This window comes from Kryptolebias marmoratus, linkage group LG21, assembly GCF_001649575.2.
Source record: "Kryptolebias marmoratus isolate JLee-2015 linkage group LG21, ASM164957v2, whole genome shotgun sequence".
Classification (NCBI taxonomy): Eukaryota; Metazoa; Chordata; class Actinopteri; order Cyprinodontiformes; family Rivulidae; genus Kryptolebias; species Kryptolebias marmoratus.
This window is the reverse complement of record NC_051450.1, coordinates 10733303-10749993: the sequence shown is the minus strand read 5'-3', so window position 1 is coordinate 10749993 and position 16691 is coordinate 10733303. Positions and strand designations below refer to the sequence as shown.

Here is a 16691-nt window from a genome sequence, read left to right as displayed (position 1 = left end):
GGGGTTGTTTGTCTGCTGTGTTAGCAAAATACCACTTGATGTTGGTTGTTGACAAAACTCTCAGAAAGTAGTCACTGAAAGTATATCTACAACTGATTAACTTCTGGTGTCAACCTGATTCCAAATAGCTGTCACAGTTAATCGAACTTAAAAACACAAATATGACAAGAACTCAGTCAATTTTACAGATAATGAGCTCAAATGTGGTGTGGTAGCAGCTGAGAGTCACTCTCAAGACAAAATCTGAGTGCTAACAGATTGTGCAGAACGTTATTTTCAAGATTTGACCAGAATGGCTATGACTCCATCATTTGTCAACTTGATATAAGCTTTCTTTAAAACTCTGGCGTGAGCGGCGGCAGGTGACGTCTGTTCATTCAACAAATGCTTGGCCTTTAATTTGGACGTTTTTTCATGGGTACAGCTTGCATGATCGTCTCTGAAAAGATGCTGATTCACTTTCCATATTAGTGTGTGTCCAAATACTTTGAAGGGGTTAACCTAGACTTAAAAACAAGGTTCTATGCAAAGAACAAAAAAAAAGTTCCACTTCTGGTCCTCCTGTTGTGTTTCTCTCTTGGCTGAATATTCCACTGTGACCTGCTGGAAGTTAAATTTAGCTACAGCTGCTGTGTTGGTGTCTTTACGTGAGTGCAAAAGGATGTGATGTGTGGTGATGGATCTGTGTTGCAAAAGGGGCATACACGTGTCTGTTTTTGTGCACTTTTTTCCCTTGAACTAATCATTGTTTAGTTTTATGAATCATTGTGTACAAGAAACATCAAGACAATATGTGTGTCATAAGACCCACAATGCAAATACCTACCTATCTATCTATCTATCTATCTATCTATCTATCTATCTATCTATCTACCTACCTACCTACCTATCTATCTATCTATCTATCTATCTATCTATCTATCTATCTATCTATCTATCTATCTATCTATCTATCTATCTATCTATCTATCTATCTATCTATCTATCTATCTATCTATCTATCTATCTATCTATCTATCTATCTATCTATCTATCTATCTATCTATCTATCCTTTTAAGATGTTGCAAATAAAGTAAAATTTCTTGCTGTAAGGATTTTCAGGGTAAGATTTTTTTCTTTTTGTCACCTTTGTCTCTCTAAAAACGACTGCATGTCTCAACCAAGTATAAATCTATTTCTAACATGTCATCCTCAAAATCTGGCTGTCACTTCCAGTTGCCTTATTTTAAGGTGTTTCTTTTCTTTTCTTTTGGCATATACATCTGCCAACTCCAACAGCAAGATGACATTTTCTTCAGGATGCAAGGGAACAACTTTAGATATTCTTGGCTAATGCCTCGTTTGACTGTCTAAATCATAACATGCCAATTTACACTTTTTTTTTCTTTTAGAGATGATGCAACAAATTCAACATTGTAATGATACTGAATGGAAATTATTTTCCCAAATTTAATAATCATTTAGTGACAAGTTTTATGGTTATGTTTCTTGACTTTTTTTTTCATGTGTCATACAGTCCAACATTTATTCTTCATTTCTATCATTCATTAGTATCAATTTAATCCTCCTTAATAACTTGCTGTTTGAATTCAATTTGCTTTCTGACAATGTTGTCATTGTGGTTTAATTCAGATGAGGAGCAGAGCTCTCTTCTAGCTTGTTCAAGCCACTAAAAATGTGTTTCCCAAAACAGAAAGAACAGATCTTAAAACCCCTCAACATGCCAGATGCAAACAAAAAAGTGAGAAAAGTCCTCTTAGATACTCTGTTGGACAGTTAAAGTTCTAAATATTTCACTGAATTAAAACTTTATGATTTACTCAATAAATGTAGACACAAACTTTACCTTATGCTGACACTAAATATAAATACCAGGTGATTATAGTACAGAATGAGAAGGTGGCACTAAGAGAAACATGGCACCACCAGAGCATAGAAAGGAAAAAAAAAAGATCACCAGGATTCTTCTTCTTTGTTTATGAAAAGCTGATGTAACATTCACTGAAAAATGAAAAAGGAACCCTTACATTCATACTAAAAATACACATTGAGGCTTTTAAAAGCAGACTTTTGCAACTATTTTAAGTGGCGACCAATAAAAATACAATTTAACTCAAGCTAACACAATTATCCACCCTTACTACAACATAAAGAGACAAAATGAGTTTGGAATTAATTCAATTTTATTGCAGCATCAGTTATTTTATGGGAATCATAACAGTAAACAACAAACATATCATAATTTCCCCCCACACCCCACGCTGAAACAGAATACTTATCCTTTCATTATTACATATGAACAACATTTACTTTGAAGCCATTTCGTTCTTCATTATAAATCAGAGCTGAACAGATGAAGTGTTTAAGCTCATATACAAGGCATTAAATAAATAAAATTTAGCTTTGAGTTTGAGCCTTTAAATTTAAGTAAAAATACCACAGAAAGAAAAGAAAATAGCTGACACTACTGACCTTTTATTCAGAATGTCCTATCATTCAGAAGGAAGTTGGAATAAACATTTTGTTTTATTCACAAATTCTCATTTAAATTATTCTCATCTTTTGTTTTATAGTAAGTGAATTCAAATCTTGATTGATGATTAAAGAAAACACTTATGAAGAAGGCTTCAGAAAGTGTGTTTCCAGATGTGTGGCGGTTGTGATGTTGCTTTGCTTCAGCAGCAGTGGGCAAGTCTGTTCATGAAGATTGTCATCCGCCCTCTCCGTCTGCCACGAGGGTCCTGCAGGGTGAGAGAAAGATAAACACTCTGAGGGATTTATTTATTTCCCTTTGGCAGATATCGGCTAATCTCTAAAAAAACAGAAAGACAGTGACAATTTAAATCACAAAAGTTTTTTTTCTTTTTTTTTCACTACATCAGAATTCTCATTTCATCTTTGTGCCTCTGCTCCCTTTACTGCTTGCCATAATTTCAGTTTATTCCCTTCTTAAGAAATAAGTTTCAGTCAGTAAAGGTATAGTTAAAATCTTATTAAGTGGGGTACACTGGAAAGGTTGTGAACAATTAATATCTTACCTGTTGTAGATAGCTGTTTGAATGACTTGAGTTTATTGAAATAGAGTTTAATTTTGACTGGATTGATGAGCTAACGGCTAATCCAAGTGTGGCCAAGACCAAAGTGTGTGCGCACTATGATCATTGGCAGGCTCGAGCAGCATCAGCAGCAACTAGTAGTAGCACTTCCTGTTCAGCCTGGAGGTGCTTCCTGCAGGAATATGATAATATTTTTGCAAGACTAACTGTGTATAATGAAAGGGATGGCAATGTAAAGAATAATAAAATGATGTTTTTTATGAAACACTAGAAAATTTGTGGGACTGAAATCCATTTTGGTCTCAACCCTGCTTGAGCTCATCAATCTAGTCTGAATTAAAGTAATTTTCTCTTAAATGAGGTTGCTGTTAAAGCTATATATAAAGCTATATATATATATATATACATATATATATATATATACTGAGGGTTAATATATATTTTCATTAGTGAATTAGTAGAGAAAAGACAGAACATTTGTTCACAAACAGAACATTATTGCACTTTTTTTTACAAGAGAGTCCAAAGTATGCATACAAGTTTATTTGAATCATTAATGTTGCTAGGTGCTGTGACAGTAACTTGGAAGCTTTTATCCTTAAGAAATGAGTTTTCCTGCAGGTTTCCGAGGCTTTGGGAAACTTCATTCCTTTTTAAGCATCTGTAGAAATGCATGCAAACATCTAGCAAGACCTTAAAGGTCAACATGTGCAGCCAAACTCATTAATCAGAGAAAACAAAAAGAAAACTGCTGCAGTCAGCTTCCAACATCGGAAGAAAAATCGTTCACCAAAAAGTGGAGTTTTAGATTCAGTTTATGCTTACGTTCCTGCAAGAGTCCTCGTATTTAAATTGATCTGTCAATGGGAAATTGTGAACGTTTGCAAGCTGCAGTTAAAGTCCATATTTGTCCATGCGGATAAAAGCATAAACTATAAATTAGCCTCAGCAAGATGTCAAACAGAAATGCCGTTTTTAGGTCAAAACTGAATCAAAACCAAAGCCTTTCAGAGGATGTGCATTCTGCTGTGCTTCAGGGTTTTTTTAAGTATTATTTTTTAGTTACAAATTAGTTTTCACAAAGTCATTTGTATAATTATGATTTGTAATATTTCATGGTAAGATATTTTTTAACATTATCCTGAAAAGAAAACTAATGGAAAACAAAACAAACTAAACAGTCAAAATCCCAAAATTATGAATTTAATCCAACTGTGACTTGTACAATTTAAAGATTTTCACCTAAACTTCAACTACCTGCTGCTTTTCTCTTCTTCCCCCCTCATTGTAACAATACTTTCAGAAGATTTAAACTGGAAGAAGCAGTTTTCACTTTTTTTTTTAAGAAGGTGGTTTCTGTGTCTGGCTGATAAAAGTCACAGACTGCTAACCAGTACTCACACTTCCAAAACACACACTACTAATCCTATAAAGTTTAAATATAGTGCCTGACTCAGCCCCTCCAGCACACACACACACACAAACACACCGACATGTTCTGACACACACTTCAGTTTGACCCAAACAAACAAACAAATAAAAAAAGCAGAGCAGCTGACAGTGCCCTCTTGTGGTGTGTTGCATCTACTGCAAGTGATTGTTGCGCACAAAAACACACTATGATGCCTTTTTTGGTGAAAATTCACTGCAAAAGACTTCTAATGACTATAAAATACTATGATCATCATTTGGATTTTCTGACACACAGACCAACAAATCAATATTTACTCGACTTCTTAATAATATCACATTATAGCTTTTAAAACATTAAAGCCTTAAAGCCCAGACTGGATGTTGCTTATCAGGGAGCCTTGCGATTTATAACAAAAAAGTTCAGTATAACAGTACAAACACAGGCCGTGCTCCCAGGATTTTATTTCTTTCAGTGTCCCCTCAGTTCACAACAAACTTGGAAAAAAGGCTTTCCTCTATTCTGCTCCATCTTCCTAGAATACACTGCAGCAGGAACTCAAATTGTCCAGTTTGATCCCTCCGGGACTTTTTAAACTCATTTTAAAGAAAATGGGAAAAAGAAAATCATTATCCTTTCAGACCTGTTCTTGTTATTTAGGTATTGTTTAAACTCTTTAAAAAGTCAAGATGATATTTTATAATCATTGTGTTGTTCTTTTTATTTAACTAATGTTGTGTTGCAGATCTCTCTTGTAAATGAGACAACTTGTCTCAATGAGATCACCTGTCAAAATTAAAGCAGATAAAATGAAATAAATATGATCAGACTGCTAACAAATGATAAAGTATGCAACACAGTTTCTTACATTATAGTGTCAACAATTCAGTGTCTCTGTCCTGCCTAATAAATTCTGGAAATAATTGGAAATTATTACAATTTATCCAACATTGTTTAACGTTCAAAATAAATTTATTGAATATTATCCAAGTCAGAAGAAATGTCATATTAGGAGCAATGCAGTTTATTTTTTCTTTTTTTTCCTTTCTTTTGAAATTCCCACAGTTTAAAATGTTAGTTTTTAAGTTAGGTTATAAGGGGGGCTGTTTGTAGAAGCAGCAACTTAGGTTTGAATTTAAGTTTTTTACTTTTAAACTTAAGTTTAAAAAGTCTGCATTTTATCATTTTTTTTATTGAGAGAGGTTACCTTCGCTTATTGTTTTCTGTTTTGGTCATTCTAAACCTGCTCTACATATTTCTTTTAAAATGTCCACCTGCGTTTGCGTTGGAAAAGTAGTCACTATTTGCTTTGGCTAAATTTGCATCTTTCACAGGGAAGGCGTGACTTGGTTTAAAACTTGATCTTTGTACTTCCGCTCTGTCGTTTCATTCTTATTTGCATCTTTTTCTTTGGACTTTTTAAAACCAACCCGTCAACGCAAACAGCATCAGAGAAGTTTCATCAAAACGGACGGGAAAATGCTGATTTGTGTTAGAAATTCTGATCAGTAATACAGTTTTGATAAATTAACATGTTGTGATAAAAAACTACAAGTACAGTGTTTCTGTGTTGAAAACAAAATGTGTTTTTCATGCCTTTGTGAAAATTATTAGCAAAAAGTTGCTTTATAGTACTATTTTTCTTAAATTATTATTTATTTTTGTTAGGTTTTAACCCCATGTCATGACAAACATACAAATACCATTTGCTTCTTTTTTTACATTTAATATTTTAACATTCTGAGTAATTAAAGCATGCTGATATCTAACATAATATTCCCCAAATCAAATCACTGATAACTCATTTTAACTTAAATATTTATGAATTGCAGCAGTTAGTTCCCTAAATGTCATACATTAGAAGTAGCATCTATGTTTATCTGATGTTATGTAAAATTATTTTTGTCTTTATCATCACTATAAATAACTGTTAAGAACTTTTATTGCCAAAACAATTTTAGCTAGGGATATTTTTGCCACCAGGCAATATGTATCCTATTTTTTTTTGCCTAGAAAGAGTGTGTCCTTTTCGTATTTTATCTAACATGATGAGCATCTGTTCTTCGGTTTAATGCAGTGAATTGTGTTGTTCTGTTGCAATTATGACTTTATGTCACTAGAGGGCGTTACTGTGACGGCGTAGGGCAGAAGAGACTAGAAGAGGCGCAACATCATGTTTAAGAATGGCTTCTGATGTAACGCTGCGATAAATCTTTTCAGTTTAACCGTCGTCTCCTATTTCATTACAACCACCACAACAGCAACAATTTTTTGTTTCTCATGCTGATATTATATTTTGGCCTATTCAAATCCAAACTGAATGTCAGCATTGATGTGGTATACAAATTCTAGTTAAATTTGTTCATCCCTTATAAATATCTGATTATTGTTATTTAGTAATAAAATGATGAGTTGTTGCAGAAATTCTTATATTTTGTAAATGCCACCCTTCTTTAAATGGTGGGGGTTATTGAACCTACGGGTTAGTCCTTGGTGACCCATCGTAGTTCACTCTTTTTGTTTTGCAGCTCTGACAGGTCGACAGCAGGTCCAGGTAGTTTTGCTCCGGGAAGTGTTTTCTTCTCCTCCGGCGTCGGGACATGAGGGCGATCTGGTAGTTCTGCTGGCTGACCCTTCAGAGAAAATAACACTAATATCAATACAATATATCAAAAACACACAAAATTGTGAAAAGAACTAGAGTACCTTATCAGTTTATTTATTCTATGTCATATTTTATATTTTTTTGTTACGTCTGATTTCAGAAAAAGGAGGTTTTGTTTGGCATAGTAGAGCTTTCTTATCATGAATACATAAAAACTGGATTTTAGTTTAAATTTCTTATTTTATGACTTTACACAGGTTTATCTGTACTGCCATGTACAAGTACTACGGGCACCCCATTCATAAAGGTGCTGCCTCTCAGTAGGCTTCCAGAAATGGCAATTCACAAGCAAGTTATTAAACAAATTGCGTTAAAGACACAAAGATGTTCATGACTCATGGAATCAGTTAAAAAATAAATATATGCTGTTTTTTCTACTCTGTAAATCCAACAAATGAAATATAAAGCAGTCCCAGAGTAGAGGATGTAGTTTCATTGCATAATAGAGACTTTTTTAAAAGCAAGATTATTAAATACTTATGATTTATGATTTTTTTTATATTTGTTACACTATCAACTTTTTCTTGTTGTTACTGATACATGAAAATAAACTGAGACAGAAATTCCCAAGCACTGTATAAAACTATAGGATTATGCATGAGCTCATGCCCTTGCAAAACTAGGAAGGAAATGGGATTATTAAGAATTTTTTGGTTTCCCTTCCCAGTGGGTTTGTGTTGCAAACCATGGCATTGCCTGACAGTTTAGGTTGTGACTTAGCTTCATTTGTTTAGGGAAATTCAAGGTGTAAACAGATGTAGATCTCACTCCAAATCAAATCAGTCAGACAGCATTATGGAGGTGTTCAGGCCTCCTTTACATTTGTATAATCTGGAAAATATGACCACACTTTAACAAAAACTGAACAAACAGATGGTAAACAAATAAAACCCCAACACCAAGAGCTCACGCAGCTCTGTGTGGACACTCGGGTAGGATCAAGTTGTGAGAGCAATCAAGATAAGACGCTGCGTTTTAGCTCTGAGTTCACATGCAAAGCCCCGTGGACTGGATGTCCTCATCCAGCTTCTGATCACTTGTTAGAAATACTTGGAAAAGTCTCACCTCTTCTGTGTCTACTGTTTCCTCTCTCCTCTTCACAGGAAGTCCCGCCCCTGGACGCAGAGCTCCCATCGGGATGTTCAAATTAGCCTGACGGATAGAGGGAACGGTCAATGAGAGGGTCATTAAGTGTCCACTGAATAATGTCCAGTGTCCCTGTTGGTGTTCGGTTTCCTGCTTTTCCTCAAAACCTCTCGTTTTGATTATGACCACGACTTCCTGATCCTCGGCAGTCCCTAAAAAAGGGACCTGTGTGTTTATGAAAATTGGGACGCGTACACACGGAGCGAAGTGCTCTGCCTGCTAACTCAATGTTCCACCGCTGCCTGCTCTGAAGTCCCGTCACTTGGGTTTGATGTGTTTGTTTTGTACTGTACTGTAATGTATAAAACGCCTATAATGTATAGCTGTACAAAGTGAGAACATTTGGTAACGATATCAGTGGATGTTCTATTAAAGAGTTAAATATTTTAGAGGCATTAAAGTTTTAGGATTGGAGGGTAACTCTGGATGAAAAAAATCACCTCATCTGCAGCATGTATGCTGATGTTTGTATTACTGTAATGTTGCTTTGGCTGGAATTGTTTACTGTCTTTACGCTAAGAGCGCTGTCAGCAGCTATCTCTTGATGTTTCACCAACGCTACAGAAGATTAAAGAAATATTCCATTTCACCTGAAATGAAACATTAGCCCTGATGCCTGAAGAATCCCAGCCTCCTCCACTTTGCAAAAGTTTTTTTTTTTTTTTTTACAACAAGTTAAGGGGCTAGTCAAAACTGAAAGCACGCCTACAGCTTTGTCTAATTTATATAGCAGAAACAGTTTCAAATAATCTGCCAAGCACTCCCAAACACTTCTTATTAGCTTTACTTATTTATTAAATAACTATTTGTAAACTGACAGAAGTGTGTGTGTGTGTGGCCGAAAAAGCACTGCTAAATGTTTCTTCTGTTTTGTATATGTGAAAACACGTCCTCTTTACTGAAGAAAACCGTTAAAAATCAGGCAAAACATTTAGAACATGTTGTTAATCCTGAAAATTACTGGAATGTTAATCCACAGCACAATATAGCAGCTTAGAACAAGACTGGGAGTTTTTATAACTAAATAAAATGCATTGAACTCAATCAAAAACATTTCTAGTTGAAAGACGATGCTGATTCAGTAATTTCGTGCTGCCCAGTCCATCAGTCCCAAACCATGACACTTTCATAGCCGTGCTCACAAGTTTTTGACCTCAAAATATGTCTCGTTAACTGAATCCAATTTTTTTCCCTATCAGAGCTCCAAATTATCTATTTTATGACTTATTTGTTATTTAGAAAACTAATTTTGCTTGTTTTTGGGTTAGTAAAGACTTACTGGTGAAACTACCATTTAGATCAGGGGTGGGCAACCCTGGTCCTCGAGGGCCACCATCCTGCATTTTTTTCGGTAAACATCCAGGATGGTGGCCCTCAAGGACCAGAATTGCCCACCCCTGATTTAGATCCATGTAATCAAACTTGGGTTGTTGACAATTTTTATTCTCATGAAACATTCCTGTCATTTTTGCATTTATGCTGCTTGATTATCCACAGTGTTACAAGTTATTTTACCATCCCAATCAAATCATTTTCAGACTCATAAATATCCAAACTATTTTCCCAAAGTCCTTAGAGGGCTTTTTTTTTTTTACATATTGACATAATGACACCATAAATTACTCCACCAAGTTTGGCAGAAAATCTGAAACCTCGTTTTTAAAATATGTAGCGGCAATGCAACTTTCTCTGTGGTACTAAGAACGCATTTGTGCTAATAGAAATTAAAAATGATAAACAGATTTGATATTTACTCAACAGTTGACAAAGTCTACCTCCACATTTGATGGAGTTTAATAATAGTTTTGACTTAATTTCAGTTTGTACTGAGCTCTTATTTCATATCAATTGTTGATAGAAAAAGAGAGAATGGAAAAATGTCATCCTGCAGTTTAGCAAATCAGTACTAAACTAAGAGAAAAAAATTCTTTGCTTGGCCCATGTGGGGCTCCGTAATTTTTGGACCTCTAAAAAAAGAAAACATATCCATTTTGGGAGTCTTTCTTTCTCATGATTAATGACCACCAACCATTGTTACTGCATGCAAATATTTCCCCCCATGAGATTAATAGAACTCATTTAATCTAACTTCATATGCCTCAATCTCATCCACAGATGAATGCATCCCCAATAAACCAAATTGGTGCTGTGCTTTAAGATCAGATGTATAAGAGTAAAAACAAGGGAGGGGTCAGCGCAAATATTTATATCATAAGCGCACTGATTAGTATGCTGTCAATTTTAGCGTTGGTTTAAAATAAATTAAACACTCTAATAGATCATTTTAACAGCTGACTACATTTCTCAACACAGTGATGAGGGGATGTTTGTCTTGGAAATACCTGACAGTGTGACCTTTAGTCTTCTTTGAAAAAACGTTTTAAAAATAGAATTGATTTGTTAAAGATCATTTTAATATGCAAAGCTACGGACATGAAATTTTAAAGTAAGCTATTTTAGGAAATTTTATTGATTCTCTTTTTATTCAGATATTTCTAAGGTGGGGTCGTGCAGCTGTTCTTGTTTGTGATAAACTGATGTAGGCTCTGTCGGAGGTTGAATGAAGGAACTTGTGTTTACCGGCGTTTTAACAAAAAAACCTGTGCCGATGCCTGTCCCATGGTTAGACATAAAAACGAGCACAATGAGAAGCAAGACAATGAATGGAGCCCTCTCTGACCTGCGCGCACACACAGAGCCACTACAACAGACAGTTCTGCATATGTTTGCCTCGCTATGAACTTTGCACTGAAAAAGCCTTGATACTGTATATGCACAGTCTGAACCCTGTATCTGCCTTCAACAATAAATACTTTCATGTGGAAACTCCTGTGTAAAGCCCTCATTCCTTGTGTTAATTGTTTCCTTTGCCCTTATAAAGGCACACATGATGCAGGAAGGCGCACATTCATGTCGTTTACCTGCAAGGCCTTAACGTTGGACGAAGGTTTGGACATGATTCCCCCCCTCGGTGAATCCGCTGACCTGCAGAAGGCAAAACGGACACGTTCAGGGATGTATTCTTGTGTGTGTGCGTGAGCTGGCGCGTGCATACTGGGGGCACTGGGACTGCGGTTTTTTGAGGGCCAGGATACCATTTCAGTTGCTTAGCGACTCTTACAAAAACAGGCAGGTAGAGGAACTGTTCTTTGAATCATTTATGAGCGGGACACAGAGATGCTGTCAAAATAAAAGTGCCTTTGTTTTGTTGTTGGAGGAGAAGAGAGCTGATGTTTAGCTGTGCTGCAAGAAACGATAGGCAGAACAGGCAATGCAGGCTGTAAATGTTTAATAAATATTGTGCCTTAAAGTTGTATTGTAGGACACGTGAGTGTTTTACGTTTCTTTATCTTACATTAGGATTATACATGTACAAAAAGCTAATGAAGGTCCACAATAAAAATCACTTATTTAAACATATTTGTTTACATGATAAAAGTTGCATTATTCTGACCATCTATTCAAATTGACCTTAGAGGTAGCTCCAGTTTCACTTTCAAGAAATCAGTACAGTGTTTATGTGCTATGCAAATATTGTTGCACCATCATGTCTTCACAGAAACAAATAAAGGTGCTTCTATTTCCATCGATTCTGCAAACTATACAAGATACGTGGCTCCTGCAATACAATACAATACGATGGGATACAATAAGGTGCAATACAGCTTCTTCTCCTGAGAAAAAATTTTTGGGAATCAGTGAATCTTTATAACACACTGAATTGTATATTTCACTTGCAAGATACTTCTGAGGGTCAGATCAATTCCCTAAGTTTACTTCTGAATGCTTTAAAAATGTAGATGATGTGTAGAAGCAAACAATGTCTACCTTCTGGAGCTTTGATATCAGCTCAGCATATTAAAAGAGTATCTCTTCTGTTAGGGTCGTGTGTGACAAAATACTCCACTAAAACCCTGTTTGCGTCAGATGGAACGGAAAATCCTCATGAAAAAGACGTAAAATAAGCACCAGTTCTTAGTACGGTACATTACGTGGTGAAGGCCCTCAGAGGTAAAATTACATTTGGTACCACGAAAGCAACACTATTCTCTTCCAGAAGCTTTTTCTGCCTCATTGTCACATCTCAAGCAGGGGAGCTGACATGAAATCTATTAAAAATAACTTCTTTTTTTTTTTTAAAGCAACAAAGGAGGTTGTTAGGTTAGCTTTTACACAATGTAAGCAATTGTTCCAGTGACTTCAGAGCTTAGGTTTTGCATGAACCTTATAAAAATCTTCTTTTAAACAAATTGCTTGTTGTTACTGACTCTTGAATGATTTGTTTGTGTGAACTGGCCTGTGTTGTGTATAATTAATTGCAAACTTTTACAAAAATCTAGTGGAAGAACTGCTTTGTTTGGACATTGGTAGACTTAAATTAACCTAAAACTATTTAAATATGTGTTATTAATTAAACAAACTTTAATCGTGTTTTTTAATTAATGTATCTGTGATTTGAAGAAGATTTCAACATCAGTGTATACAATATTTTTGCTGCTAAGGCTATGCTAGATTTCCACCATGCTGCAGCATTCTCTCAAAGAACTCTGCATTCTTAAAAGAAACTTATTATATTTCTTATTTTTTCCTTGAGCTGCTACTTTTTATACCTTCTTTATCCCTTTAATGCCTTCATAGATCAACATTGACCCAAGAGCTTTCTAAAAGTAGACGCTTCAATGGCCCATTTATCTAATCTGCTTGAAGCTCAGAGGACCAAAGAGGCTCCAACGGTTTCCAAGGAGCTGTTTGTGCAATAACATACAGTAAAAAGCATGGCTGCGCCTGACACGAGCGCAAAAGCCTGGTCGTCCTCAGAATATACAACGTGACAGTATTTATGTTTGAGTAACAGCTGCCGTCTGGTGACCTTTCACTTTCACCATGTGTGCTCAGCTAGAATGTATTTGTTTTTTCCTCAAACTGGATTTTTATATGTACTCTATGAGTGCATGCAATGGAATGTGTGATCAGGAACGTTGATATGAGATGTGACTTAAAGTCGCATCTGCGCAGTTCTATTTTTGTCACTTTTTTTATGAAACGCCCTAAAACCTGTCGGTAACTCGGTGTATCCGAACGGGTTTTAAAGCCCACAAGTTGTGCAAGTTTATGCTGATTACATGTTTTGTTTGACAAAATCTGTCTCTGGAATGCGTAAAGCATCAGTTCAATAATAAACAAGTTTTCAAGAGCTAAAATACAATGTTTAGGCAGTGTGATATCTTATACATCACTATCTGACCCACATTTGACTAAAAACAATCCTGTAAGTAGTGTGATGTTTTAAAGTTCACAGTTTCCTGGAAAATTATTGAAAATACTGATGACTCACCCTGAACTCTTTAGGGCGTGGATGAACATGGCAGCCACAGTAATAATATACTTTTGTTTTTAAAATTTCAGCAGACAAATGCACAATGGAAGGTGGGAGACATCAGGGATACCAATCACAGCAGGCTGAGCTTTCTGGCAAGATGGTTTTTGGTTCTTTAGACAATATGTTTAATAGTAAAAATTGCTTTGGTCATAACTTTGACTTGTAATTTATAAACACATGTTAAACAGGCTTTCTTTATCAAAGATAAAATGATACTTCGAACCAATTTTATGTCTGTGTCAATATGTCAAACATTTACCAAAAAGGCTAAAATTATAGACGGAAGAAATTTGCTACAATCCTAATCTAATATTGTTTTGCAATGTGTAAAAAAGTGATGGTTTCAAAAGTCCAATACATGTATTATGTGGCTCTGTTACTAGGGTTTGCTAACAAGCTAATCACCACCAGATGTTAGTTCCACAATTAGCACACCAACTCAACAGTGTCCATCAATATTTCTGCTCAGTGCTTTAAAAAATACATTTACATTTTTATAAAAAAAAAAAAATGTTTGGAATATTTTTTGTTGAATTTGTAGAAACTAGGAATAAATTAGTTGTAAAATCGAGCCTAACTGACATTACCTTATTTCTCTTTAGCGTCACTTTAAATCTTTTACAGTCTTTTATAGTACAGTTATAGTCTAAAACTGTACAGATAATGCCTAATTAGTTTTTTTCCACTTTTATTTTCTTATAGGCCTTTACTTTTTGCCTTTCTGCTCTTCATCTTTTTTACTTTCTCTTTGCCTCTTTTCTTTGGCCTTTCTCTTTCACTGACGCTGCCTCGTAAGTGGCAGAAAGATTCCTTTCATATCTGGGATTTGTTCTCACTATAAATAGAAGAGTGATGCACAGAGGGGACCTGCTTTCTATCCACACTCATCCACTTACATGGACACTCACAGAGACGAACCAAAACATAGTTAAACACTGCAGCGAACATTTGACAGGCTCCCCTTTTAATAGCTTTTAAAGGTCTTTAACACTAGATTTGTGGTAGAACCTGCCAGGTTATATAATTCTTATAAATATACATAATCCAATTAAGGATAATATCATTCAAACCTTAAAACTTGAGTCCTGAAAACACTTCATAAAACCAGTTACTAAAACTGACAGTGGCCTATTTCTGCTTCCCAAGCACACCAATGCAGAAGTAGGAACTTCTTTCAAAAATGCAGTTTGATACACAACGAAAAGCTTGTAGAAAGGCAGTCAGACTGAGTTAAAGGTGTGTGAATGAGTGTGTGTGTGTGAGAGTGTGCTGTCTTACCTCCTACTGCGTGTGCCTGCTCTGCCCTGCCTTGTTCTTTCTCTGAGGTCCTCTTTAGCTACCTGACCTGTTTCCGCTCGCCCTGATTGGCTTAGAAAGACACAAAACTCCTCCCTGAGTGGAACCCGATCCAGCATCAGAGAAGTTAAATGAGTGTTCAGCCTGGCCTGTAAAGCATGTGCTTCTGTGTAGTTGCTGATTTCCTACCTACCTCTTTGGGTTTAACCAGATGTTGGCCCAAATGAAGCTGTCTTCTTTTATCAGCTCAGACCACAGGGAACCTGCGGGACCAGTGTTTGCTGACAGACGATGTGCTGTGTTAAGGTAGTAAAATGAGCAGCCTCAAACTGTAGGCGTGTTATGTATTCCATACTATGCAAATACCACCAACAGTATGTTCTCATTTGTTGGCAAAGAGAGTTAGACATTACAGATAAACACTTTTACCACTGAGTTTGGTAGATTTACTTAAAGGCATCATGCTGCAGCTCATTTAAAGGTTTAATCACTTTTGGGAACATAAGAAAATAGGTTTACATGCTTTTTTTATGTAATGCTATATCTCACAGCAGTTTTTGGGCCAAACTCATACAGTGCATAACCTCAAATGACCACAAAAATTGAGGGGAATAGGTGGGTTATAGCCATTCATCTTACCATCTTTTTCATCTGTCTATTGCATTATCACATCAAATATGTCCTCTATGTATTAGTAGTATGAAAAAATATACTGACAGGTAAAGTTTGCTTTATTTCCTGTCTTAGCAATCTAAGCACTAGAATGCTTAGTCACTATAGTACTGTGAAAATGTCTTGAGTTTCACTTATGTTTTACTTCTACAGAGTGAAACTTTCTTGTGCTCTTTAATGTTTTTAAGGCATATTTCTTAAGGCTTTCTGAAAGGTTTTTCAAAGTCCTTCTTTGGATCTGTTTGTTCTTTCATTTCGGTTCAGTACCTGACCATTTTCAGAGAAATTGTTTTGATAAAGTCTCCTAATGACCTATGAACCTATCAGACACAAAAAAGGCATCTAAACTCAAGAGATGAACCAGCGTTGTGTCAGTACGTAACAGACAACTGAGAGAAGAACCACTTTGAAATCTCTTTTTAGACACTGTTCCTAGCAGTTTGTCACACAAATTGAATTTGCTCCTATTTCTTTTGATGAATCTGGAATTAGATTCACCTTATAGCATTGCATTCTTGCCCTTGTATTTTTTTTCTTCCTCGTGTCCATTCTGTCTTCCCTTCTCTTGATCTGATCATGTTGTACAACGTTTTAGCAAACTAAATAATGACAGCAGCAAAGCTTATAGTAAAGGATGTCCTTCTGTCACAATGCAACATAATGTAATGCACACATAATCTCTGCAAACTTGCTACTTAATGATGCTAATGATTTACTTGCATATGGCTTAAGAACATTTTGTAGTGTCAGGTAAGCTGTTGAAAGGCTGTAGCTTCTTAATGCCAGATGTTATTTGGCTTAATAATAGAGAATTTAACATTAATTGTAATTGGTGTCATTTCACATGTGTCATTTTGGAGACTAAATGTATGTGCAATTACTACAATATTACTACAATATTACACCAGTTCCAAGCTAAGTGACGTGCTCTTATGAGTAATTTCATTCCCAAAGAAGACATTTTACCTAAATAATACTGACAGAGGCTCTTTACTCAGATGTAAAGTGGAGCAATAACCCATTGGCTTGTAGTCACAGGTAGTTTTATGCTCCATTGGTCACAT

General features: G+C 35.7%; 1 protein-coding gene across 1 annotated transcript; it reads right to left on the bottom strand.

Annotated features, from left to right (window-relative positions):
• Nucleotides 1-2162: 2162 nt before the first annotated feature.
• smpx (small muscle protein X-linked) lies at nt 2163-15089 on the bottom strand. Its single transcript, XM_017414024.3, has 5 exons — nt 14938-15089; nt 11201-11264; nt 8199-8285; nt 6949-7101; nt 2163-2742 (listed from the first exon to the last, which is right to left on the bottom strand). Exons 1-4 carry the CDS (start codon nt 15072-15074, stop codon nt 6952-6954), a joined length of 438 nt encoding a protein of 145 aa, XP_017269513.2. The 5' UTR covers nt 15075-15089; the 3' UTR covers nt 2163-2742; nt 6949-6951.
• Between the last annotated feature and the right edge of the window lie 1602 nt (nt 15090-16691).